At 38.9% G+C, this 21,650-nt stretch overlaps 1 protein-coding gene across 7 annotated transcripts in view; it reads right to left on the reverse strand.

Annotated features, from left to right (window-relative positions):
* The window catches only part of RBMS3 (RNA binding motif single stranded interacting protein 3), a 738,234-nt gene that overhangs the window by 117,586 nt on the left and 598,998 nt on the right, over nt 1–21,650 (reverse strand). For all 7 annotated transcript variants that reach the window (XM_032649773.1, XM_032649775.1, XM_032649779.1 and 4 more), the window contains exons 7-8: nt 20,271–20,377; nt 2,588–2,634 (exon numbers count right to left, since the gene is read on the reverse strand). In XM_032649773.1, coding sequence (XP_032505664.1) covers nt 2,588–2,634; nt 20,271–20,377 — 154 coding nt within the window. The remainder of the gene's footprint in view (nt 1–2,587; nt 2,635–20,270; nt 20,378–21,650) is intronic.

Consider the following 21,650-nt stretch of genomic DNA (forward strand, 5'->3'; position numbering starts at 1 on the left):
AAGCAGGAGGAGTGGATGAGATCAACTGGAGAGAACACAGAGCGAGAAAAGACTAAACCCTGAGAAAGATTAGTAAAAGTGGGCAGAAGAGGAGGAATCCGCAGACACCAAGTGAGCAGTGCAAGGGGAAAGCAAGGAGGATCAGCAAAGGATTCAGTGGTGAAATCTAAGAAATAGGAAATTTTCATGAAGCTGTAAATGGTAACAACAACAACAACAACAACAGAAAATCAAATGATGCAAGATCTCAAACAGTATAAGGACTAAGAATGTGTCAGTTACAACTGACAAATTTGGAGATGAATTTGGACAAAAAAATTTGGACAAATTTTCTTCTCAAATTTGGAGACACCAACAGGGAAAATTCCAGTCAAGTCTGAGACCAGAATTCACACTTTAATGGGCTTAATTAGAGACAATATGGGAAGACAGTGTGTATAGAAAACTGGGGTTGTTTACCAGTGAAAAGAAAGCTAGAAGAGTGTGGTCAGTAGAAGTGATCTCATGGGCAGAAAAGGATTGTTTTGCTTCTACCTTCTTTATAGGCGGGAGAGGCTCGAGTATTTTACAGGCTGAAAGGAATATTCAGTAGACAAGACAGTATTGAAGACAGGGACTGCTGGATGACACAAAGTTCTTTATCAGATGACAGGAGATAAAATAAAGAAGATGGTATTCTCAGCATCTTAACTACAATTTGTTTCCTGAGGGAAATATTCATTGTTGTAAATGTCTAAGTGGACAGTGGAGAGGATGAACCACTTTTGCAACTGTTGAGAAATAGTTCAAAGAATAGAATGTTATACTTTTACCATAAGGTTCAGACAAAGATGTCACAGACAGCAGACGTATGTACTTGCAGTCGACCTCTATACGGTATAGATGGTGACCTGGGAAGGGAGACATGCTCCCTGTGTACTAGGCAGTCCTCACTGCCTCTAATACGGCACCACCCAAAGTTCACTTTGGTCTGCTCAGATTGCAGGCTGAAATCTCAATCTTTTTCCCCTGTACGTTTGTAATGGATCAGGATGAAAACTTGGAAAGTTAGGTCTTTGGGAAAACAAATTCAGATTTTAAATTGTGCACTGGAAAGATGACTGACTAAAGCAGAGCATTCACTCTCTCCAGTCCGGACCTAGGTCACTGGGGCATCTCCAATCCTTGACACCATGTGCCATTAAATTACAAATGTAAAATACTTGGTACTTAGTATGTGTTCAACAAATGTCATTCCCTTACATTATAATACCTGTTTTCTGTCACTGTCGCTGAGCATATAATGCCTTATTCTATGCCTTTTGAGTTAACTATTTTATTTTCCCAACTATACAGTATGATTCTAGAGGACTTTATTTCATGTCTTTACATCTTGTCTTGTGTTCTTCTGACCACCAAGTTTAAAGTGCCTTGTTGGAAATAAGAGAAGGCTTATTGGATAAATGAAAGGATATTCTTAAGTTTCACTCCTAGAAAAGTTTTAACGAACAAAGGACAAAGGACTAGACTCTTACCCTAGACTACCAACCATGTTGACTCTTTCATGGAAGGATAGACCATGAGTTTCTTGAGGGCAAAGCCCTTGTCTCATACATTGTTTTTTTTAACCTATAGAGCATAGTACTGTGCTTGGCAGACTCATTGGATGTTTACTGAATGAGTAAATAAATGACCCCCTGAATGAATAACTATAAAAATAAGAGGGAGCTAAACATTTTCTACATCCCACAGGTGTTCATTAGATGCAGCTGACTAACTAGAAAAATGGAGTTTAATTCCTTCTATCCTCTAAGTTGATCTTAAATGAGACCTTCATTCTGATTGATTCTTTCATGAGACTGAAAGACAGAACACTGAAAGCCATGGAGAAATCTAAGATAAAAGGGTGTGAAAATAAAAATAATACTTATTCTTTGGTTTGTTGGTCCATTGCAGGATGGCCAAACTAAAGAAAAGGAATTGCAAAGTAAGAAGAAAGTTTCAACCAAAGAATATTCAGAATGACAGAATTTTAGAGAGGCCAGATCGTGTAGCTTAAGTCTGATTTTTCAGAGGAGAATTTTAGGCTATGTGACTTGTTCTAAGTAAGAGGCTGCAAGTTTCCAGGTGCTTATTACGATGAAGAATGAAAATGCAATCACCAAGCTACTAACTTGACTCTGTCCGTTACCCTTCCCCTGATAGCCAGAAGGCAAGAGTGGAAGCACTGTTAATGTCAAAATGAACCTGGGCACATGCTAAAACTACTGAAGTCTAAACTCTAGATTTATTAGTAGGAGTGACACTCTTACCATAGCGATACACGGACACTTCTCCCAGACCAGTCTATCTACATACACCCCCCTTCAAATCCTACTCCTTACTCTTTCTCAGATGAGAAAGGGAGAGACAGAATGTGGGCAGAAGCATTGTAAGAATGGGTGACATGGGGGGTGCCATGAAATAAGAGTCACTCACAGGAAGAAAAAAATACAATGATGAGAAAGGTTTAAAACAAAAAGAAAGATTTGAATATTTTTCTTCAGTACTGATTTCAGAGTTCAAAGATACCTTAGCAATTAAAATAGAGAAAATGTAGTCTACTTACCCATTCTGTATGGCAGCTGTGGGGTCATAGGTCAGAGCCATGCCAGCCTGTATATGGGGGGAAGAGGGGAGAAAATGTATCTTAACATTTTTATGGTGGTGTCCAAAGCATTCAATACGCACAATGCTTTTATCTTTACTTTCTACGATTTAAGTTTACTTTATCCTGTATATTTCTCCTCCCTTACTACCAAGACTAGCAGTTTTACTATCTGAACACAAGAATCCACCAGTGAGTTAGGGAGTTTATATTATATATCCAGACAAACCAAAGAACAATGCAGTTTGGATGATTTTTATTTCTAATTCATAAGCCATGCACTGTTTAATCTGGTATCCTTATAATTTCTCAGTACTTTCAAGAATACCTATTGTATATCCCATGGCATGAAAAAAAGGAAAGGATAGATGCTGGGGTCAGAGTAAAAATAAAAGCTACTTAAAACACATTCGACCTTTTAGAAGAAAATGTTAAGAAACATTTATTTTAAAATATTGCATGCCTCAGGGGTGTCTAGGCAATGAATCACAGAGTGCTGTCCAATACTTGCTGGTACCTGTCTCACTAAGAGTGTAGAAAGGGAAGGTCATTTACATGTGATGGAAATTCTAGGCCTTGTGGCTAATAAGGAGGTGGTTTAGTTTTTTTCCTAAGAATAAAACCACCACTGAAAAACTACATTTCTGTAACCGGCAGTTGTTGCAGAAAAGAATATCAACTTGATGGTCGCTGACTGACACCCTACCTCCTTTCATACACATCATCATATTTCATCCTCACAAGGACCCTATGAAGTAGGCAGGAGAAATATTTCCTCCATTTGATAGATGCAGACACGGAAACTTGGAGGGATCAATTGACTTGGTTAAGGTCACATGTGTGGAGGAAGAACCAGATTCCAACCCAGACCAGCCATGACATTGACTAGGATTTTGAATGAGCCCCGAAGATCATTTCTCTGTGGCCGCATGGGTCTACCACCCTTTGTTTTCCAGAACTGTCAGCCTGGTTATTGCTTGTGAGCAGAAACAGAAATAGAATGAAACAAAGATGACTAGGTTGTCTTTAGGTCGGATTTTTTTCTTTTTGGAAACTTAAAAATAAATTAGTCCAATGTCAATCTCCTGGCTCGATAATGCACTATTATTATATAAGATGTAACCACTGGGAGAGACGGGGTGCAGGGTAAACAGGACCTCCCTGTGCGTGTCTTTTGCAATTTCCTGTGAATATATAATTATTTCAAAATAATAAGAAAAAATAAATTAGCTTTAGTAAGAAAAAAAATAAGAAAAAAATAAATTGACTTTTGTAGAGGATAAGAAAAACCATAAAAACTTTAGAGAAAATAAAAAAGAGCTTTCATGTTTGAGTTTTTTTCCAGTGTGATTGAAGGTGGTTTTCCTGATAAGCTCATTTAATTCCTCAGTTTTAACACATAACTGAAATGAAAATTCTCAGGCTTTCTAAGATAGGGCCTGAAGTCCAGGACGGCCTGCTACATTCTAGCTTACATGCATTGTTTTCCCTAAACAGTAATTTAAAAATTATTATTAAGATTGGTATGAGGAACAAAACTGTAGAGCCATCTATAAATGAAACTGGCATACAGGGAGCACACGTAATTGAAATGAAGTTTGCAAACAAAGCTGAGATGGAGATGCACTGAGAATACAGGCTTAATGATAACTGCCCATCACTCATGTTGAAGAAATACGATATGATAATGTGACAAGCTGGGGTCTGGAAAATGAGAATAGAAGAGTGGAAATGAAGACAGATTACTTTCCCCCCATGGGAGAAGCAAAGGCAGTGATGTCAAAGCACATAGATTCTAAGTCTAAATTCTTCCCTAGATGGGGTTTCTGCCATGTGACAAACAGGAGGCTGGTCTGAGGCCAAAGACTCCCCAGGAGGGACCTGTCCAGGCGGGACTCCATGGTTCTGGGTCCTGGAGAGGGCAGCTGGAAAAGCTGTCCATCTGGGATGAGATTTCCCTCTTAGAAACCCTAAGCTTCTTTCCTCTAACTTATCCAAGATGTCACACCAAAGACAGGATGAAAAAAACAGGTTTTGTACTCAATAAAGATATTGTTATTTAATAAGAGATTTAAATGATCACTGTATCTTCAGACCCCTGTTCGCCCCCAAATTGTTTAAATCCCAGGGGACTTTAGGAAGTCACATTGAACGTATTTTCCGATAGTGCTCAGAGACCAATGCCTTTCTTGAATTATAGGTCTTCAATATTCTCTTTTAATGCCATGTGTATTTGTTCTGGCAATGTCAGGTAAAGATTTTTTTCCTTTCACATTTGACTTGAATTCCTCATGGATTATAGTTAACCAATCAGGTCTAGCTAGGAATACGGTAATTATCACAAAAATTCTCTCTCTTTCTTGAATAGTATTTGATAATCAGAAAGCCTAAGTTGGCCTCTTCCTCCATCTTAAACCTCCACTCATCTTTCAGAAGATGGAAAGAACTAAATAGATGATAATATGGTTTAGTGGAAAGAATATATGTTTTGGACCTGGGTCCAAGTCTTAGCTCTGTTGTTCTCTAGCACTGTGACCTCAGGCAAGTTATTTAATCTATTTGAGCCTCATTTTCCTTAACTGTCAAGTGGTATAGTAATACCTACCTCAGATGATTGTTGTGAAATTTAAAAGATATTACTTTTGTGAAACGCCCACCACAGTGCCTGGAGACAAGACACACACATAAACATTATAACACAAAGCAACACGTGGCAAGTGCCCCATGAGGGTATGCATGAGGTGTAGGGGAGAGGCCAGGGTGGTCAGGGAAGGCACTTGGAGGAGGTACAGGTGAGAGATTTCCATAGATGGAGATGAGAGGCAGAGGCCAGCTTAGGCAGAAGGAATAATAGCATGGAAAAGGCGTGTGAATAAAAAGGGCAAGGCGGACGATCCACTTGCAGTAGAACATTGGAGGGAGCAGTTGACAATAAGATTTGGAAGGAAAGGAGGAAGGTCTGGTCATGATTGCTTGGTTCCTCTTGGGGAGCCACTGATCATTTTTCAAGCAGGAAAATGATATAGTCAAAGAGGGCTTTGGCAACAAGAAATAGCATGAGCCCCCTGGAAAACAGCGGGAAGAACCAGAGTGATGGGTGAGTAGGGTAGGCACTGGGGGACAGGTGGGTGGAGAGAAACTAAGGAGAGGATGAAGCCAAGTTTCATCTACTTCATGATTTGGCCTGGGGCCAGTCGTGCCTCTGAGGACCTTTGGCAAGAGAAGACAACCAGAGATCTGCATGTGGAACACTGTGGTTTACAAAGCAAGGCATGGGTTAAACAAAGGGGTGTTTGAACTTAAACCGCTGGCTGAATATCACAGCACAATAACTAACACTGGGATGCACCTGGTTTTCATTTCATGTGTAACAGATTGTTGAGTTATAATTCTAATATGGTCTTAATGCAGATTTTGCATTCCATTTCCTTTTGTTTCTTTCCACAAGGTAAAAAAGAAAATCGATTTTGCTGCTCTGTCTAGCCACCTTTATACTGAGCTAGAACCATGAAATCGTCATTATGTAATTAACAAATTTTATGGCATGTTTACAAACTCCAGAGTCACACAAAAAGTAAAGTAACTTGGAACAAAACGAAAATGCCACACCACATAAATAGAGAAGTGATGTTTAATCCCGTCACTCTCTTTTGAAAGGGGTTTATTAAATTCACAAATATTTTCCACTTTTTAAGTTCACATTATTTGTGGATTAAAGGCATTTATGATTTATTTAAAACAAAGAGGGGACATTTTTGTCATTTTCCAGCAGCAGCTGAGTTTTGGCTTAATATTTCAGCCATAATGGGGTATTTCTAGTCCTTTCAGATAGAATCTAAAAGAGCTAAATAAAAAATTTTAAAATATGGTTTATTGGAGTAATTAGGTGTCAATGAAAAAATGTTGCCTGCCATATCAGTAAACAAAGATTTGCAGCCATCAAGCCATCACACTACAGCCACTCTGGTGAGCCCTGAGGGAACTCAGGATAGAAATAGGATGCCCACCGTCAAATCATCAGACACTGCAGCCACTGCCCACCCCACAGTGCATCCTGAAGAGACTCAGGATGAGAAAGCATGGGATACTGGCCCCAGATAGCTGAGGTGCATATCAAAGCAATGATTTCAATGAGCCCTGACTTTTGCATCTTCCCATATATAGGAAGATGCATCCTTAACTTGAGATCTTTTGTTGCAAAAACTCCTGTATCTCCTGGTTCCTCCCTTACCTCTTTGGAAGCAGTCTCTCAGAGTGATCTGGATGCTGTGTCCCAGGCTTAAGTTCTCAGTTTTGTCCAACAAATAAAACATAATTCTCAACTTTTAGGTGGTGCATTTTTTTTTCAGTGGACATAGGGACCCAAAATTATTTCCAATAAACATAGGGGATTCATTGAGACACATCATTTTGACTTAGGGGCTAGATATTTGATATCCATAACTTTAAATGAGGAAGTAATAATTATGGAAATACTGCTTAAAATGTACTCGCTAGAGAAGGCATTACCACTTCAAGAAGACCTTCTAGACCGGAATGCTTGGTCTTATCTGAGGAGCAGAGTAACATTGACTCTAACAAAGCCACTGAAAAGATAGCTGATAGAACGGTTTCTATCATTTTTGAAACTGTTTTTAACAGTGTAATGTGAATGGGAATCAAAACATTTGATTACATGGACAAATACACACTGTAATTCCTGGAAAACTGAAACACTGATGTTGTAGCCTAATGTTTCTCCTTTTTCTAAATTCTGCCCTGACACACAATACATCATGATGAGATGAGTTACAAATGAATAATTATAAAACTTTCCAATCTTCTAAGATCAGATTTCAGGCAACACTTTAATAAATAGCTAGTAAATATTGTATATTTTAGTAAATATCGCGTACTGAGTTAGCACAAGATGAGTTCAGGAAGCCAACGAAGAAAAGGATAACTTGGTTTTCTGGATATTATTTTTAAAGAGTTTAATTCTTGCAACTAATTAAACAATCTTTATAACTGTTAGCTGGTTATGGTTAAAAATTTAATAAGTGAAATAAGATGACTTAAAAAGTGATATGTGAAAATGGCTTAAAAGTATAATGCGTTATAAATGTTTAGGTACTGCTATTGTCATGAAACCTCAATTAACTTTGTTTATATTTATTTACCAGCCTTTCTCTTTAGAAAACATGCCTTTTAGTGAAGAAATCATGATACAAAATTACGTGTACAATATGTGTGAACAAATAAAAATTTTAAAAATCTTCGACTACTAAGGAAAAATTACTGTCAACAATGTTCAATATTGGGATAAGTATTAACTATAAATGGCTTTCTTTTCTTTCATATTTTTTTCTGGCTCTTTTAAGTTGTATATGATGAGAAATATTTTATAATGGAGGAAAACCCAAAGAAACATACTATATCTTCTATTATTTGTTTTAAAATTATAAATTCAGGAGGGTAGAAAAAGGCATACTATTTGTAAAAAGTCATATAGATCAGAGGCCTGATTCAGAAGTAAGCTTGAAAATGTCAGGAGACATTTGGGTTTGCTGGGTCAGTAGAATACAGAAAGCTGGGAAGGATAGGGACTGTTACAGCCAGAAGGGTCAAGGTGACAATGAGCAGGGGGTCAAGAATGAAGACCAAGAATCCAGGGTTAATGATTCAGGGTTTCTAGTGGTGGAAGCTAGTAACAATTTATAAATCCAAAGGCCAAACTGGCTGAGAAATTGAAGGTTTCATATGTGATCCCCGAAGTGTGGATATCCAAGACATTCAGAGGAATCAATAAAAATCACCAGAAAACCACAAAATGATCAATACCCTGTCAAGCTTTTGGCCAAAGAAAGGGCTTTTAACCTCTTTCCTGTTAAGAGAGTGCGCTTGCTGAAGAGGATATGAGAGCCTGAACTCCTGGCCTTCAGAAGAGGCAAGTGGTAGGGTTTTACTGGGAATGGCTCTGGCATGGATACGTGACCACTGAGTGGTCTGTGTCTCCTGGGAGAGGCAGTCAACCATGTAAGGCAGGTCTCTGCTCTCACCTGCTGGAGGGATGCTCCTTGGGTTTTGTGCAGCCAGTCCCTCCTCTAAAGAGAGGATGAGGGACAAATGAGACGGGAGACAAGGAAATGTCCAAAGCCTACAAAAGGGAGCCAATACTGCATGGTCCTAAGATAAGACAGAAATCCTAGCTAACTGTCCCAAAAGATGCCAACGAACCCGTGAACTGGCTTACAGTACACTCCCTGACTTTCATAATTTCTGAACCCCCAAATCACTGTTATTCCAAATCGTATTTGATTAGTTTGCATCATTTGACCAGGGATTTTTTTTTTTTTCCCTTCTTCCTTCAAAACTCCTTTCCCTCTGCTTCTGTGAGGCTCTCCCCTAGTTTTCTTCTGACCTCTCAGAGGGCTTTTTCTTGCTCGATCTGCCTTTGAGGTGCCAGTGCTCAGGACCAGGGTTTCCCTCGTTCTCTCTCCTTCTACACAACGATGACATTCACTTTCTGATCCCAACTATTGTTTATGTCCAAGTGATGCCCAAATCTTGGTCTCAAACTCAAGTATCCATACTGAGTTCCAGACACTTATTGCCAAGTTAAATTAGTAAGTTCATGTATCATCAGTATCTTTTTTTAGGTTATCATTTCTTGTTTGGGTGTTTACTACTATCCTTTGGTAAAAATATCCTCTCCAGCCTTTGCTTGCACCTTCCTTTCCATCCACCAACCATACCATCATGCTGTGAAATGAGTTCTTATGATAGGCAGATCTGAACACATTGATGGTATCTTATCACCTTTGAGATAAAACATGGCTTACAGAGCCCTTCATGATCAAATGTGTATGTACCTCCTCACCTCCACAACTTTCCTGTGCAATTCCAGACCCCACCCTTCACCAAACTCAGACATACACTCACCCTGCCCTATAGTGTTAACCTCTGGGCCTTTGCTGCTATAGGTTTTGGCTGGAAATGTTCTGTATCATTGTCTGAGGGAATATTGCAATGCTCTTCTCCCAGCCTCAGGCTAAATGTCATAGCCTCTAAAAGCCATTTCTCTCTCCGTAAAGCATTAACCTCTTTCTTAGCTCTGTCCCCATGACGCAGGATGGGAGCTAACATGACCACACTTTGCCATGCGTATGCCTCTCTTAACCAGGCTCCTGACTGTTTCCATCTTGGTATATCTTCTTCCCGAACCAGTGCTTGGAATGTAACAGACTCAGTAAATGTTTGTTCAATGAATTAGTAAATGAATATATTTCCACTGTGGGGAATGGAAATTTTACGCAGTGGAAATGTGGAGCCCCAACCGCTGGACTGTCAGGGAATTCCCAAATTTGTATTTGAAAATGGAATTGGAGTGTTTTAGATTTTCCTTATTAGCAAAATTTCCTTAAAACAATTTCAAGTGAACTCACTCAAACGTCTAAAGACGATGTCTCAGCCCTTGATTGATTAGTAGAGATGGGGGGAAGCAAAATGATTGTTGGGGTCATTGGGAGACCTTCCCGATGTAACAGGGCAGCCCGTGCACATGAACCATATCATGAGGGGGAGGCCAGGAGGAACTCGAGGCCCCTCCTTACCCAGGCATCTGACCCCAAGTGCAGAGAAGAGGAGATCGTTAAAAGTCGTCTTGAAATCTCCAGGAGTTTGTCAGGAATCAAGCAAATGAAATGCAGGGGACTTATCACTTTAAAAAGAAATAGTAACAACAGGCAGAGAATAGAGGTAATTTGCCTCCTTGTGTTTGGGAAAAGAACATCAAGGAGAGTTATGCTATTGTTTATGAACTCTGTCATCTCGATATTTCTGCTTTTTTGGCTTTCGCTACAGCATTCTTGTCAGACAGAGATGCTCTCCCTTATCTTACAATAGAGAAGGTCAAGATAAAAAGATGCAGACAGAATTAAGACTGGAAGGCTGAGAAAGTCTATGGCGGCACACACAAAAAAGCATTGTTAAAAAGGAAACAGGGGGCTTCCCTGGTGGCGTAGTGGTTAAAGATCCGCCTGCCAATGCAAGGGACACAGGTTCAAACCCTGGTCTGGGAAGATCCCACATGCTGCGGAGCAGCTAAGCCCGTGAGCCACAACTACTGAGCCTGCGCTCTAGAGCCTGCAAGCCACAACCACTGAAGCCTGTGTGCCTAGAACCTGTGCTCCACAACAGAAGCCACCGCAATGAGAAGCCCGGGCACCACAGCCAAGAGTAGCCCCTGCTCTCTGCAAGTAGAGAGAGCCCATGCGCAGCAACAAAGACCCAATGCAGCCAAAAATAAAAATAAATAAATAAATAAAATTTAAAAAAAAAAGAAGGAAGCGGAAGAAAAGGTATCATAGCATTATACCATGTAGCTAAAGGTCTCAAAGTCTTGGGGAAAAAAAAGTGCTAGTCTGAGTTCGTCATTAAAACCAAAGTTAAATGAAGCCTTGATTGATAATTATAAAAGCGATAAGAGAACATTGCCATATTTAATGTAGGTACTTCTGTTTTTATCTCTGTCTAAATGACTGATCTTTGTAGATTCCAAGACATAGTTTTGTTTTTTGTTTTTATTTTATATTGGAGTATAGCTGATTAACAATGTTGTGTTAGTTTCAGGCATACAGCAATCCAAGACATAGTTTTGTTTCACTTTTTAATATCCATGAAATTGGGGCTCACAGTATACTTGATGGCATTTGAGAGTTTGGCAAGTTTCTCTGCTTTTTTAGTGGTATTTGATATAATACTTTATCTTTAATTGATGGTGTCTTAGAGTCAATGATGTAGTGTATATGCTATTAATCTCCACCATAACATGGATAAATAGGGTAAAAAATATCAGATGCTGAGGTTGCATCCAGGGTGAGCCTGTGCAGCTAGACAGCTGAAAGTCCCAGGTATCTAGCTAACTGATCCGTATTCTGCCAGGTCCCAGCTATAGTTTGATGTTACCTTGAGGTCATAAGCTGCAGCTTAAATATTGATGGGGATGACCCTGCATCTTGTGACAGGTGGGTTGCCAAGACAGTGCCCACAACTCCAGAAATCCCCCAGGTTGTTGATGCCCCACTTAGCTGCCCTGATCCATGGAGACTGGGTCAAGGGCATACAGGAGACGTGGAGATCAACCATCAGCCTTTCTCCTTGTAATTGCTTGATGTAATCTTCCCAGCCTTCAGCCCCTCCTAATTCTCCCAACACTATCCCCTCCCCAAGAATATAAGTAAGTTTTCCCATTCTCCTCCTTGGGAATGGAGAGGAGACAGAGGACTAGAGCTTGTCATCAATCACATTTAATCCAAACTTACACTATTACAGGAATTTACAAGATTTACCTTTAGTGATCATAGGTTAGTAAATATTAGACCCAGCAGCTTTAAAATAAGAACACTTGGGCTCCCCTGGTGGCCCAGTGGTTGAGAGTCGTCTGGGAAGATCCCACATGCCGCGGAGTGGCTGGGCCCGTGAGCCATGGCCGCTGAGCCTGTGCGTCCGGAGCCTGTGCTCCGCAGCGGGAGAGGCCGTGACAGTGAGAGGCCCGCGTAGCGCAAAAAAAAAAAAAAGAACACTTAACTAAGAAAGCATTCATGCTGAGTTACTAAGAATTCAAGTTCTTTTGCCAATGGGAAGCTTTCTTTTGAGATTAGAAGGGTCATTCACCTTGAGTCTGCTTTCGAAATTGCAGGCAAAGCACATGAAATGAAAACACTACATCTGGTGGGCTGGCTAACACACTTAACTGCAAGTGCTGTCGTGTATCATAACAGCCAATTGCCCTTTTCAAGATCACATATGTAAAGATTCTCCTTCAGTTCAAAGTTAAAAGGACTATTTTCAGAACCTGGCCATGTTGCTAGATACATCTTAACTTTTTTCCCAAGGTCTCATTAAAGAAAATAATTGGACAACTAACTGCCAAGCACTATGATATATCCAATGGAAACAGTAGCAAACTATATAGATGATGTTTCTACTTCCATGGAATATGGTTGAAGATAACCTCAATCTACATGCAACTATTACTAAGATTTTCAGATAATTCTTTAGCTATACTATTTCACAGGAAACTGTGCTTCAGTTTCTCCTCAAAGTATTACTTCTTCTTTTTTTTTTTTTTTTTTTTTTTTTTTGCGGTACTTGGGCCTCTCACTGTTGTGGCCTCTCCTGCTGCGGAGCACAGGCTCCGGACGCACAGGCTCAGTGGCCATGGCTCACGGGCCCAGCCGCTCCGCGGCATGTGGGATCTTCCCGGACCGGGGCACGAACCCGCGTCCCCTGCATCGGCAGGCAGACTCCCAACCACTGCGCCACCAGGGAAGCCCCAAAGTATTACTTCTAATGGCTCATTGGGGCAGGATGTCAATTCTGTATCTCTGAAACAAATTTTCTAATGTTCAGTATTGTAAAATAAAATTGTAGTCAATAGGGTTCCCAAGCTAACAGAAATGATGAATTCCTGGGCCTGCTGTCAGGTTCTTCTCATACTTAACATGAAGGACACTGACTGGTGACTGATCAAATAGTTTGGAAGCAGGATGCACTAGTCAGAAAAGATCCAACTGCAGGCCAGAGGGCCACGTGTTTGAGTTGCGCCTTGTTTTCCTCACTGCTAAGAATGTCTCAAAACATGTGCTTTACAATAACATTGGTAACAACTACTGACAGCCAAATGCTTTCAAGAAACTCAAAATATTCTGTTGCTAGGGTTCCCTATGAACTGTGACTGGAGTGATAGCCTCTTCTCTCCAGATTTTATGGAGCATGTTTGCTGTTACTTCCACAGACATCTACATGCTCTTCAGCATCAATAATGTCCATATCAACATGACCCAGTTTGGTTCCTACAGAGCCAAAATGGCTTCTTCTCAGATGCAAAGAGGTGTGTAAATAAGAATGATATAAATGTAGTAGAAATAATTCAATGTATTAGGCTAATGACTTTTTCTTGCTAAGGAAGATACATGAATCTTTACATTGTGTCAAATGTTTAAGGATTTCATGAAATAATTCCGAGTCTACTGGTCACTCATAGACTCATTAAATTAATGAAAACAGGATCAGGGCTTTTTCCAAATTCCTTAGAAAGTTTTACAAATATTGGTTGAGTAGAGTAAGAACTAATGTCTTTAAATCCATAAAGGCTGACAATAGACTGTAACACAACTCTTCAAATTAAGACAGTAGGCTCATACACTGGTAACAGTTACTTTTGATACCCATGCACATTATTTTTTACATCAGTGGGAGAGACATAAACTTAACCAAGAGACTGGATCCCATTCAATGGCAGTGATCATAAAACAAGATAGACTTGAATCTTGTTATTTGAAGTAATTCTATTCTATTAAGTCACCATGAACACTGAATTAGGGAATACTGAGTCACTGCTTCTAGAGGAAATATATAGTTAGGCTCCTGCCTGGTCACAACATTTTCACCAACTAATCAATAGATAACCTTGTTTTATATCTATTTTTCTCTAAAGACACCATATTTAATATATGCTGCTGATTTATTGACACTGAACTCAAAACCAACAGTGCTCTAAGTCATGCCTGAACAAAGCTTATCTTTACTTTTCCATATTTTTTCCATAAGGCACATTATAGATTTCTTTCACATAGAAACACTAGACAACACTTCGGCACTACACTTGAGGGCCATTTTAAACAGTGAAAAGCACGAACAAACAAAACCTGTAACCCTAAATAAACCAAAGAAAGGACATTAGTTGATAGTATAAGAACTGAAACAAGAAGGCAAAGCATCACGTGCTTAACCTCATCTGGGGGGTATGTGTTTGGTGACTCAAACTTTTTGCTGCTCTGCACATCTTCAAATGACCATAAAAACACGGTGAGTATTGATCCTGGTACCAAATAAATTTTAGCAAGTGGGATAAATTTACAAATCTGGTTCCCACGAATAACAAAGATCAACTGTACCTTTTTTCAAACTGATTATTTCGTGAGTCTGAGTCTTTCATTAAACAAAAGGAAATTTTATAAATTAATAGCACTATTTATAAGGATTCTAAAAATTCCTTACACAGAAGAATTTGGTAACCTCACCCTTGAAATAGATTAGGATGCAGAAGCTTAAAGCTTATTCAGTACTATGAAGTCCGTCGAATATGTAAGAAAATTCGTTTGCTAATTCTTTGTTAAATCCAGAAAGTCACCAGTTGTGGCATCAGAATGCTTCTTCTGTCAAAGATAATAGTTTTGAAAGATACTGGAAAGTACTTGACCATGAGGAGTACTTTTCATAGCCAGGGAGGTTGTATAAGCACTTTTGTAAACGTCATTATCTGCCAGAATAGGTAGGTTAATAATTCATCTTCTTTCCCTTTAAAAACACCAACCATGTAATTCATCAGTAGCTCAATCTTTTCCTTGATATCTACAAGAGTTCATGTTTTTCTTTTACTTTTTTCTCTTTTTCTTTCATCTTCTCCATCCAAGTCCCCCTCTCCTTGCCAGCTCTTGGCTTTTTTGATTACATGACCTTCAAGGGAAAATTGGCTAGAAATTTGAAAATCACGTAATGTTCAGTGCCAAATAATGCTTGGAATGCAAATAACGATTGTGGGTATGATCTTATAAAAACATTAACAAAACGTGGGTCAAAGTTTGTCATTCAGCTTGAAAGCTGTGGATTTGTGACTTAAACTCCAGTGTTTGACCCCGTTAGCCACTCGAGTAGCGTGCCTGGTAAATTACAATCAAAAGCAAACAATTTTGAGCATATCACAGACCTTGACACACATGATTCCTTAAAGTTCAGAAAGAATTATTATTCTCAGTTGGGCACATTAGAGGACTCAAGATTTATTAAATAACAACTCAAAGCTCAAGTTACTTCTCTTAACTTTATTATCTCAGAGCCACTCAGCACCCGTGAGCATGGATGCCTCTACGGGATGGGTGACAAAGCAGAGCTTTCCAACTTTCAGGAGAATTGGGGGTGGGGTGGGGTTTAAATGTAGACAAATCAGCTACCTACCCTGAAAAACAAACAACCAATCAATCAAATGAACAGTTAATGGTTAGTAACATGACAAATGTGAGCTGATATTCATGCGGCTGCTGTTTTTGTTATTATTTTTGCTGTTATTTTGGCTTTGGCTTTCTTTAACTGTTGTGTAGGTACGAAGCCAGTTACAGTCAGTGATTTGATTTCTACAACCTAAATTGTATTCAGTTCTCCTTTTAATCTCCTACTTTGCCACTTTAGGTTCCAAGGGGGTAGGGAGTCTGTCTATATGTTTCCATCATGTCTGTAGTATCCAGTCTTGGATACTTTGGCTTCAACTTCATGTCACCAGCTGCATTAGCCCCTAACAAAAGTCAGCGTGTCCTTTGAAACTTTGAAGCTGGGCACTGACTTCTCCCCTCCAGCTGGGAAAGTCCTAGATAGCATATTCCTCCCGAAGAAGGCTGTTTCATCTACACTGAAAATCTGTTATTTAGTGTAGCCACTTTTATTATCTTATCTAGACCTTCTGGAGAACTTGCTGCAACTTCTACATCAGCACTTGCTGCTTCACTTTGCACTTTGATGTTACTGAGATGGAGTCTTTCCTTAAACCTCTGCTAGCTTCAGACTCTTCTTCCGCAGCTTTCTCACCTCTTTCATCGTTCCTAGAATTGAAGAGAGTTAGGGCCTGGCTATGGATCAGGCTTTGGCCTAAGGGAATGTTGTGGCTGGTTTGGTCTTCTATCCAGACAACTAAAACTGTCTCTGTATCAGCAATAAGGCTATTCTGCTTTTTTATCATTCATGTGTTCACTGGAGTAGTGCTTCTAATTTCCTTCCAGAACTTTTCCTTTGTAGTGACTACTTGGCCAACTTTCAGCCTATCTGGGCTTTTGATATACCTTCCTCACTAAGCTTAATTATTTCTAGCTTTTGATTTAAAGTGAGGGATGTGGGACTCTTCCTTTCACTTGAACACTTAGAGACCATTAATCAGCCTAATTTCAGCATTGCCTCAGAAAACAGGGAGGCCCAAGAAGAGGGAGAGAGATGGGGGAATGGCCAGAGAGTGGAGCAGTCAGAACACACACATCATCCTATATGGACACAGTTCATGATGCCCCAAAACAATCACAATAATCACATCAAAGATCACTGATCACAGATCACTATAACAAATATAATAATAATGAAAAATTTTGAAATAGTGCGAGAATTATGAAAATGTGCTGCTAGAAAAATGGCACCAATAGACTTGCTCAATGCAGGGTTGCCACAAACGTCAATTTGTAAAAGACACAACATCTGTCAAGTGCAGAAAAGGGAAGTGCAGTAAAACGAGGTCTGCCTGAATGCAAGTCTAGTCATCTTCTACTCAGCCAGACATTAAAGGGATGGGCAAAAATGTAAAACAGTGCCTTTCTTCAAAAAAAGTCTTTGCTTTGAAAAATATAGTACTTTCCATAAAAGAGTTCTATTTTTGTTAACAGGTGATGGGTTTATTTTTTTTAATGAATAACTAATAATTTTTAAGAGCATAAAGGAAAACAAAGACCAAAGAATTTGAGGAAGGCTGCATTAAGAAACAAAATGGTAAGACTGTTATAGAGTCCTTGGAAAGAGAGGGCTCACAGCCCCAATCCTTGGCCCTTCTGCTCATAGCTTTTGGCGTCACTTGAGAGATTAGTTAATAACTTAAAAATATTCCAGTATTCTTCACTTATGCAAAAATATGTCTGCCAGCATATACTTATATTTCAAAACCTGGCTAATTTACACTAATTTATGTGTATAACGTGTTCAGTAATAGCATTTCACCAAACTATGCTAGAAGAACTGTTATCAAAATGCCACCCAGAATAAAACAGCTTCACATAATAAATTAAAATTTTAATTAGCCTATCAATTTTCATGTTTAAGGTACTTCAAAGTTGCTTGCAAGCCACTAGTTTTGTATCTGAAGCATTGTCTCAGAAATCTTTTTCACACTATCATTTTTCACCTGACTCAAGAGAGAGGACAAGTAAACATTAGCCTCATTCTGGGCTATGATCTCAGGTTGTGAAGCAGCAGAATCTAAATTATCATTTTTTATTTTATCTAAGGCAACGATGATCGAAAGGTTTACCATTATTTTATATAACAAAACAAATAAGCAAAAACAAACAGCCCAAATGATCTCCTTATAAAGCTGGAATGCCGAAGGGCTACAAGGTAAATAAAACACCAAACCACCCACCAGAAATGGACTTCAAGGGAAGATGCATGTCTCAATCTGGGTGAGGGAAGGAAGCAAAAAGTTCTCTTTAAGAGTCTGACCCACAGTCCTTGCTTTGGTTAGAGTTTCAATTGATAAGATCTATGCGGTCAAAGACCTAAAGCAGAGAATGTAGATAGTACCCCCAGGTGACTTAACAGGAGAAAATACAAACTGTCTTGCCATTGATTATAAGATGAGAGTCAATTTCAACAGTGTCAAAATGTGGAAAAACAACAGCAACAAAAATGTGTGTCTTAGAAACAATGAAATACAGTAACTAGAACTGACTGGTTTATAAGAAATGATTAAAAATTGCTTACACAGGATTAATTTGTATGATGTCATACCTTATACACCATACTAATATACACACTTTTATTTAGTCTAGCAAGTACTATGCAAGGGGAAATAGAAGAAAAAATATATGTAATAATGGGCAAAGCTTTCCAATATTCTTGGTGTGTCTACTTCTAAGACCACAATCACATAATCACAGAGTAAAAATTAACATGCTCATCTCAAAACCAAGATATCTGATAAGTGTATTTTCAGTTCATGCCATCTATTTTCCTGATTTCTTTCCTCTGAAATGTATCTGCATACTTGGAATATGTTTTTATTGGTCACAGATAAATTTATGATGGTCCCTTGATTTTCATATTCAACAAGAAAACCTATAGCTCTTAAAAAGCAACTTTTGAAAACAAAGATTAAGAATATACTTTAAAACCTACATTTAAATTACAAGGTGCCTGGGTCCTAAATTTGACTCCACAATGCTTCCATGGCAATAGTACACGTGGTCTTTATCATGCTCTAAACCCAGAGCCCTGGATTCTGTATACGGTAGCAAGGTGGCCGCTCTAAGTTTACATTTCTTTTATGTTTATTGGTTTGGTTTCTAAGAAATGTAGACTCAAGTGAGGTGTCTTGCTGCAATTGGTATCTATTCAGTGAATGTAATAATATAGGAACTGAAATTTCAGTCATCATTGCTAAGTTACCTAGTTAAATATTGAGGCTTTGGGGTTATGGTCTGTGATCCAGAAATCTCTAATCAGCGGGCATTTGACTCAAGTACATTTTGAAAGATCAAATGAGTCTTTCTAGACCATGGATGACTGGCATGGGACCATTGTGAAAATGAGTGCTATCACAAATCACCTTTCTTCTGGGGGCAGTGGGCTACCTGCTGATCACAAACTGCCCACTAAAAACACACGGTCACACTCTGCCCTCTTCTGACTACTTTGCTAATATTGAAACTCTTGGTTTTTTTTTTAAATTAGCTTCACGTGTTCAGTGGTGATTCTCTTTTTCCTTAAGGTAATGAGTTATAGATTATACAGTACTCAAACATAGCTATCCACTTTACAAGGGGTTTTGAGATCTGCATGGAAATACTCAAAACAGACTACAGTCTTAGAAACTGAAAAATGGCTAAAGGTTTTGCTGAGTAAAAAATCCCACCCTCTTTTCTTTCCTTACAACTGTAATCTCAGTGTTGAAAGTATAAAATGCTGCATCAAGTAGGATGCCTCTTAAATGATAAATGGATGAAGTAGATGCTTTGAATAGAAATACTAAATAAAGCTCTTCTGTTGAAATGATGGTCTTGGTACAAAATGGCATTTATTCAAGGCATTCAAACAACTCCATTCTATTTCACAAAGAATAAAAAGACCTCTTGGAAGCCCAGACACCTTTTCCTTGTCTTCTCACAACAAAAATAACCAACAGGAATCCATTCCCAAGTGGCCCTGGAGCCATAAGCTTGCTTTTCTACTGTTTTGTGTTAGGAGAGTAAAGGGATAATTAACTGTTAAATGCTTTTCTCCTTTTTGGGAAAAGCAAAACCTTGTGTGTGTCTGCTTTTCTTTCTTCTTGACCGACAGAAAATGTTATATTTTATATTGATATATACATATATAAGACACATATCAACATGTTTATGAGCACATGGGCATTTCGTAACTACACATATATGTGCAAGTGGAACATCTCAACAGTAGAATGAAATAAATCTAAATTTTTGTTTGTTTTTTTCACATAAACATTTAACTCTCACTATTGTTTTCACTGAAAATATTTTCTTAAGTAATCATACCCCCATTTTATAACTATGACACAATTATGGATCAATTCTTTGTGGCTAAGCCTTTCAGTGAGTATTATAGGATTCAAGTTTGGTTTAAGAGAGAAGACTTACTGTAGTGCAGAACTGAGGTCAATTTGGAAGTCCTATACTCCTCCTGAACTAATTTTATTCTGATTAAATCAATATAGGCCTGCTCATTTGCCATCTGGTTTTCTACAGGACCTGGTTCTCTCACAGCCCCGTGTGTCTGTCTTGCCACCCTCCTGAGGGATGTCTGCGGCCACATTTCTGAGCACAGGTCAGTCAGGACTCACCTCTCCTTCCCTGGGCCAAGGCCTTCCATTCTGGGTGTATTTACTTTGATTCTGTCGCTTCTTTTGTCCTCCATCAGCGAATTTGCACAGTAAAGGCTCACTAGGGGCTGGGAAGATAAGAAACCAATTTTACATTAGCAAATCCCCTTTAAAAATAAGTGATTATGTGAGTCACAGTAGTGCTTTGTAATGCATATCTTTTGAAGTCCTCTTGCTTCTGGAGAGACATTTGGCCCCCTTTTAGTTTCAACTCTGTTGGCGGCTGTTCTAACTAACTGGGCTTCAAAAAAGTACTGGCAGACCATAAAAGAATATAACAAATATTGTTGAAAAAATAATCAGTTGAAGCAGAATGTGAACTTGCCTTAGAAGTAAAGAGACAAGAATCAACCCCTTCCGATTATGTTTGTGTTAAAAACAAGACAACAAGCCCTAAATGAAGTCACTTATGCTAAGCCCCATGTCACCAAACAGAGACTTATAGTTTCAGCCTCTCTGAGAAATGGAATCTGAAACCAGTCCATCAGGAATCCCTTGGTCAGCACTAGAGAGGTAACCTGCCTGACAGACCCCCTGCATCCCCTAAAGGAAAGGGACCTTGTCACAACCAATCCACTTTTTGCTAGTATGCCTTTCTTGTCCCACTCTTTTCTGCGTATAAAAGTCTTTTATTTTATACAGCTCCTGGTAGCTCCATTCTCTCTGCTGGCTGGGATGCTGCCCAATTCATGATCTCCCACATGTGGTCCTAATTCTTCACCCTTCCCTGTATCCTTGTCTTTTGCCATGAATGACTGCTGACTGAGGGGCTCAGTTTTTCTGAGTGCCTGTCAGGTATATAGGAAGTATACATGCTATTAAACGCCTGTTTGTTTTTCTCTTGTTAATCTGTCATTTATTACAGGGGGTGTCTCAGTCAAGACCTAGAAGAGTAGAGAGAAAATTATTTTTCCTCTCCTACTATACATATGTTTATGTGTGTATATATACATTTAAAAGTCTTTTTTTGGTGAAACCTTGGAAGCTATAGAATTGGGGAACAGTACCGGCAGGAAAAGAAAAGACTGAATGAACGATTAACCTTAAGATTTCTTTTACCCACTAGCATAAAAAATTGTGCAGAAGCATCCCTGAAACAAATATTACCAGATAACAATAGTCTAGTTTGCCAAGGATCAAATATAGATAGACTAGGAGATTCTGGATTTTAAGCCTATCTTGAAGTTTGCCATTACTGAAATGAGAACTTTCAAAAAATTGTTTTTAACACTAGGGGACATTTAAAAAGTCATGGGGTGAGACTTTCTTAGCTTTCAACTGAGATATCATTGCAAATTGTGTTTTACAGTGTCTTAGAGGCTTCAAATATTAGCCACCCTG

The sequence above is a fragment of the Phocoena sinus genome, chromosome 11 (genome assembly GCF_008692025.1).
Source record: "Phocoena sinus isolate mPhoSin1 chromosome 11, mPhoSin1.pri, whole genome shotgun sequence".
Classification (NCBI taxonomy): Eukaryota; Metazoa; Chordata; class Mammalia; order Artiodactyla; family Phocoenidae; genus Phocoena; species Phocoena sinus.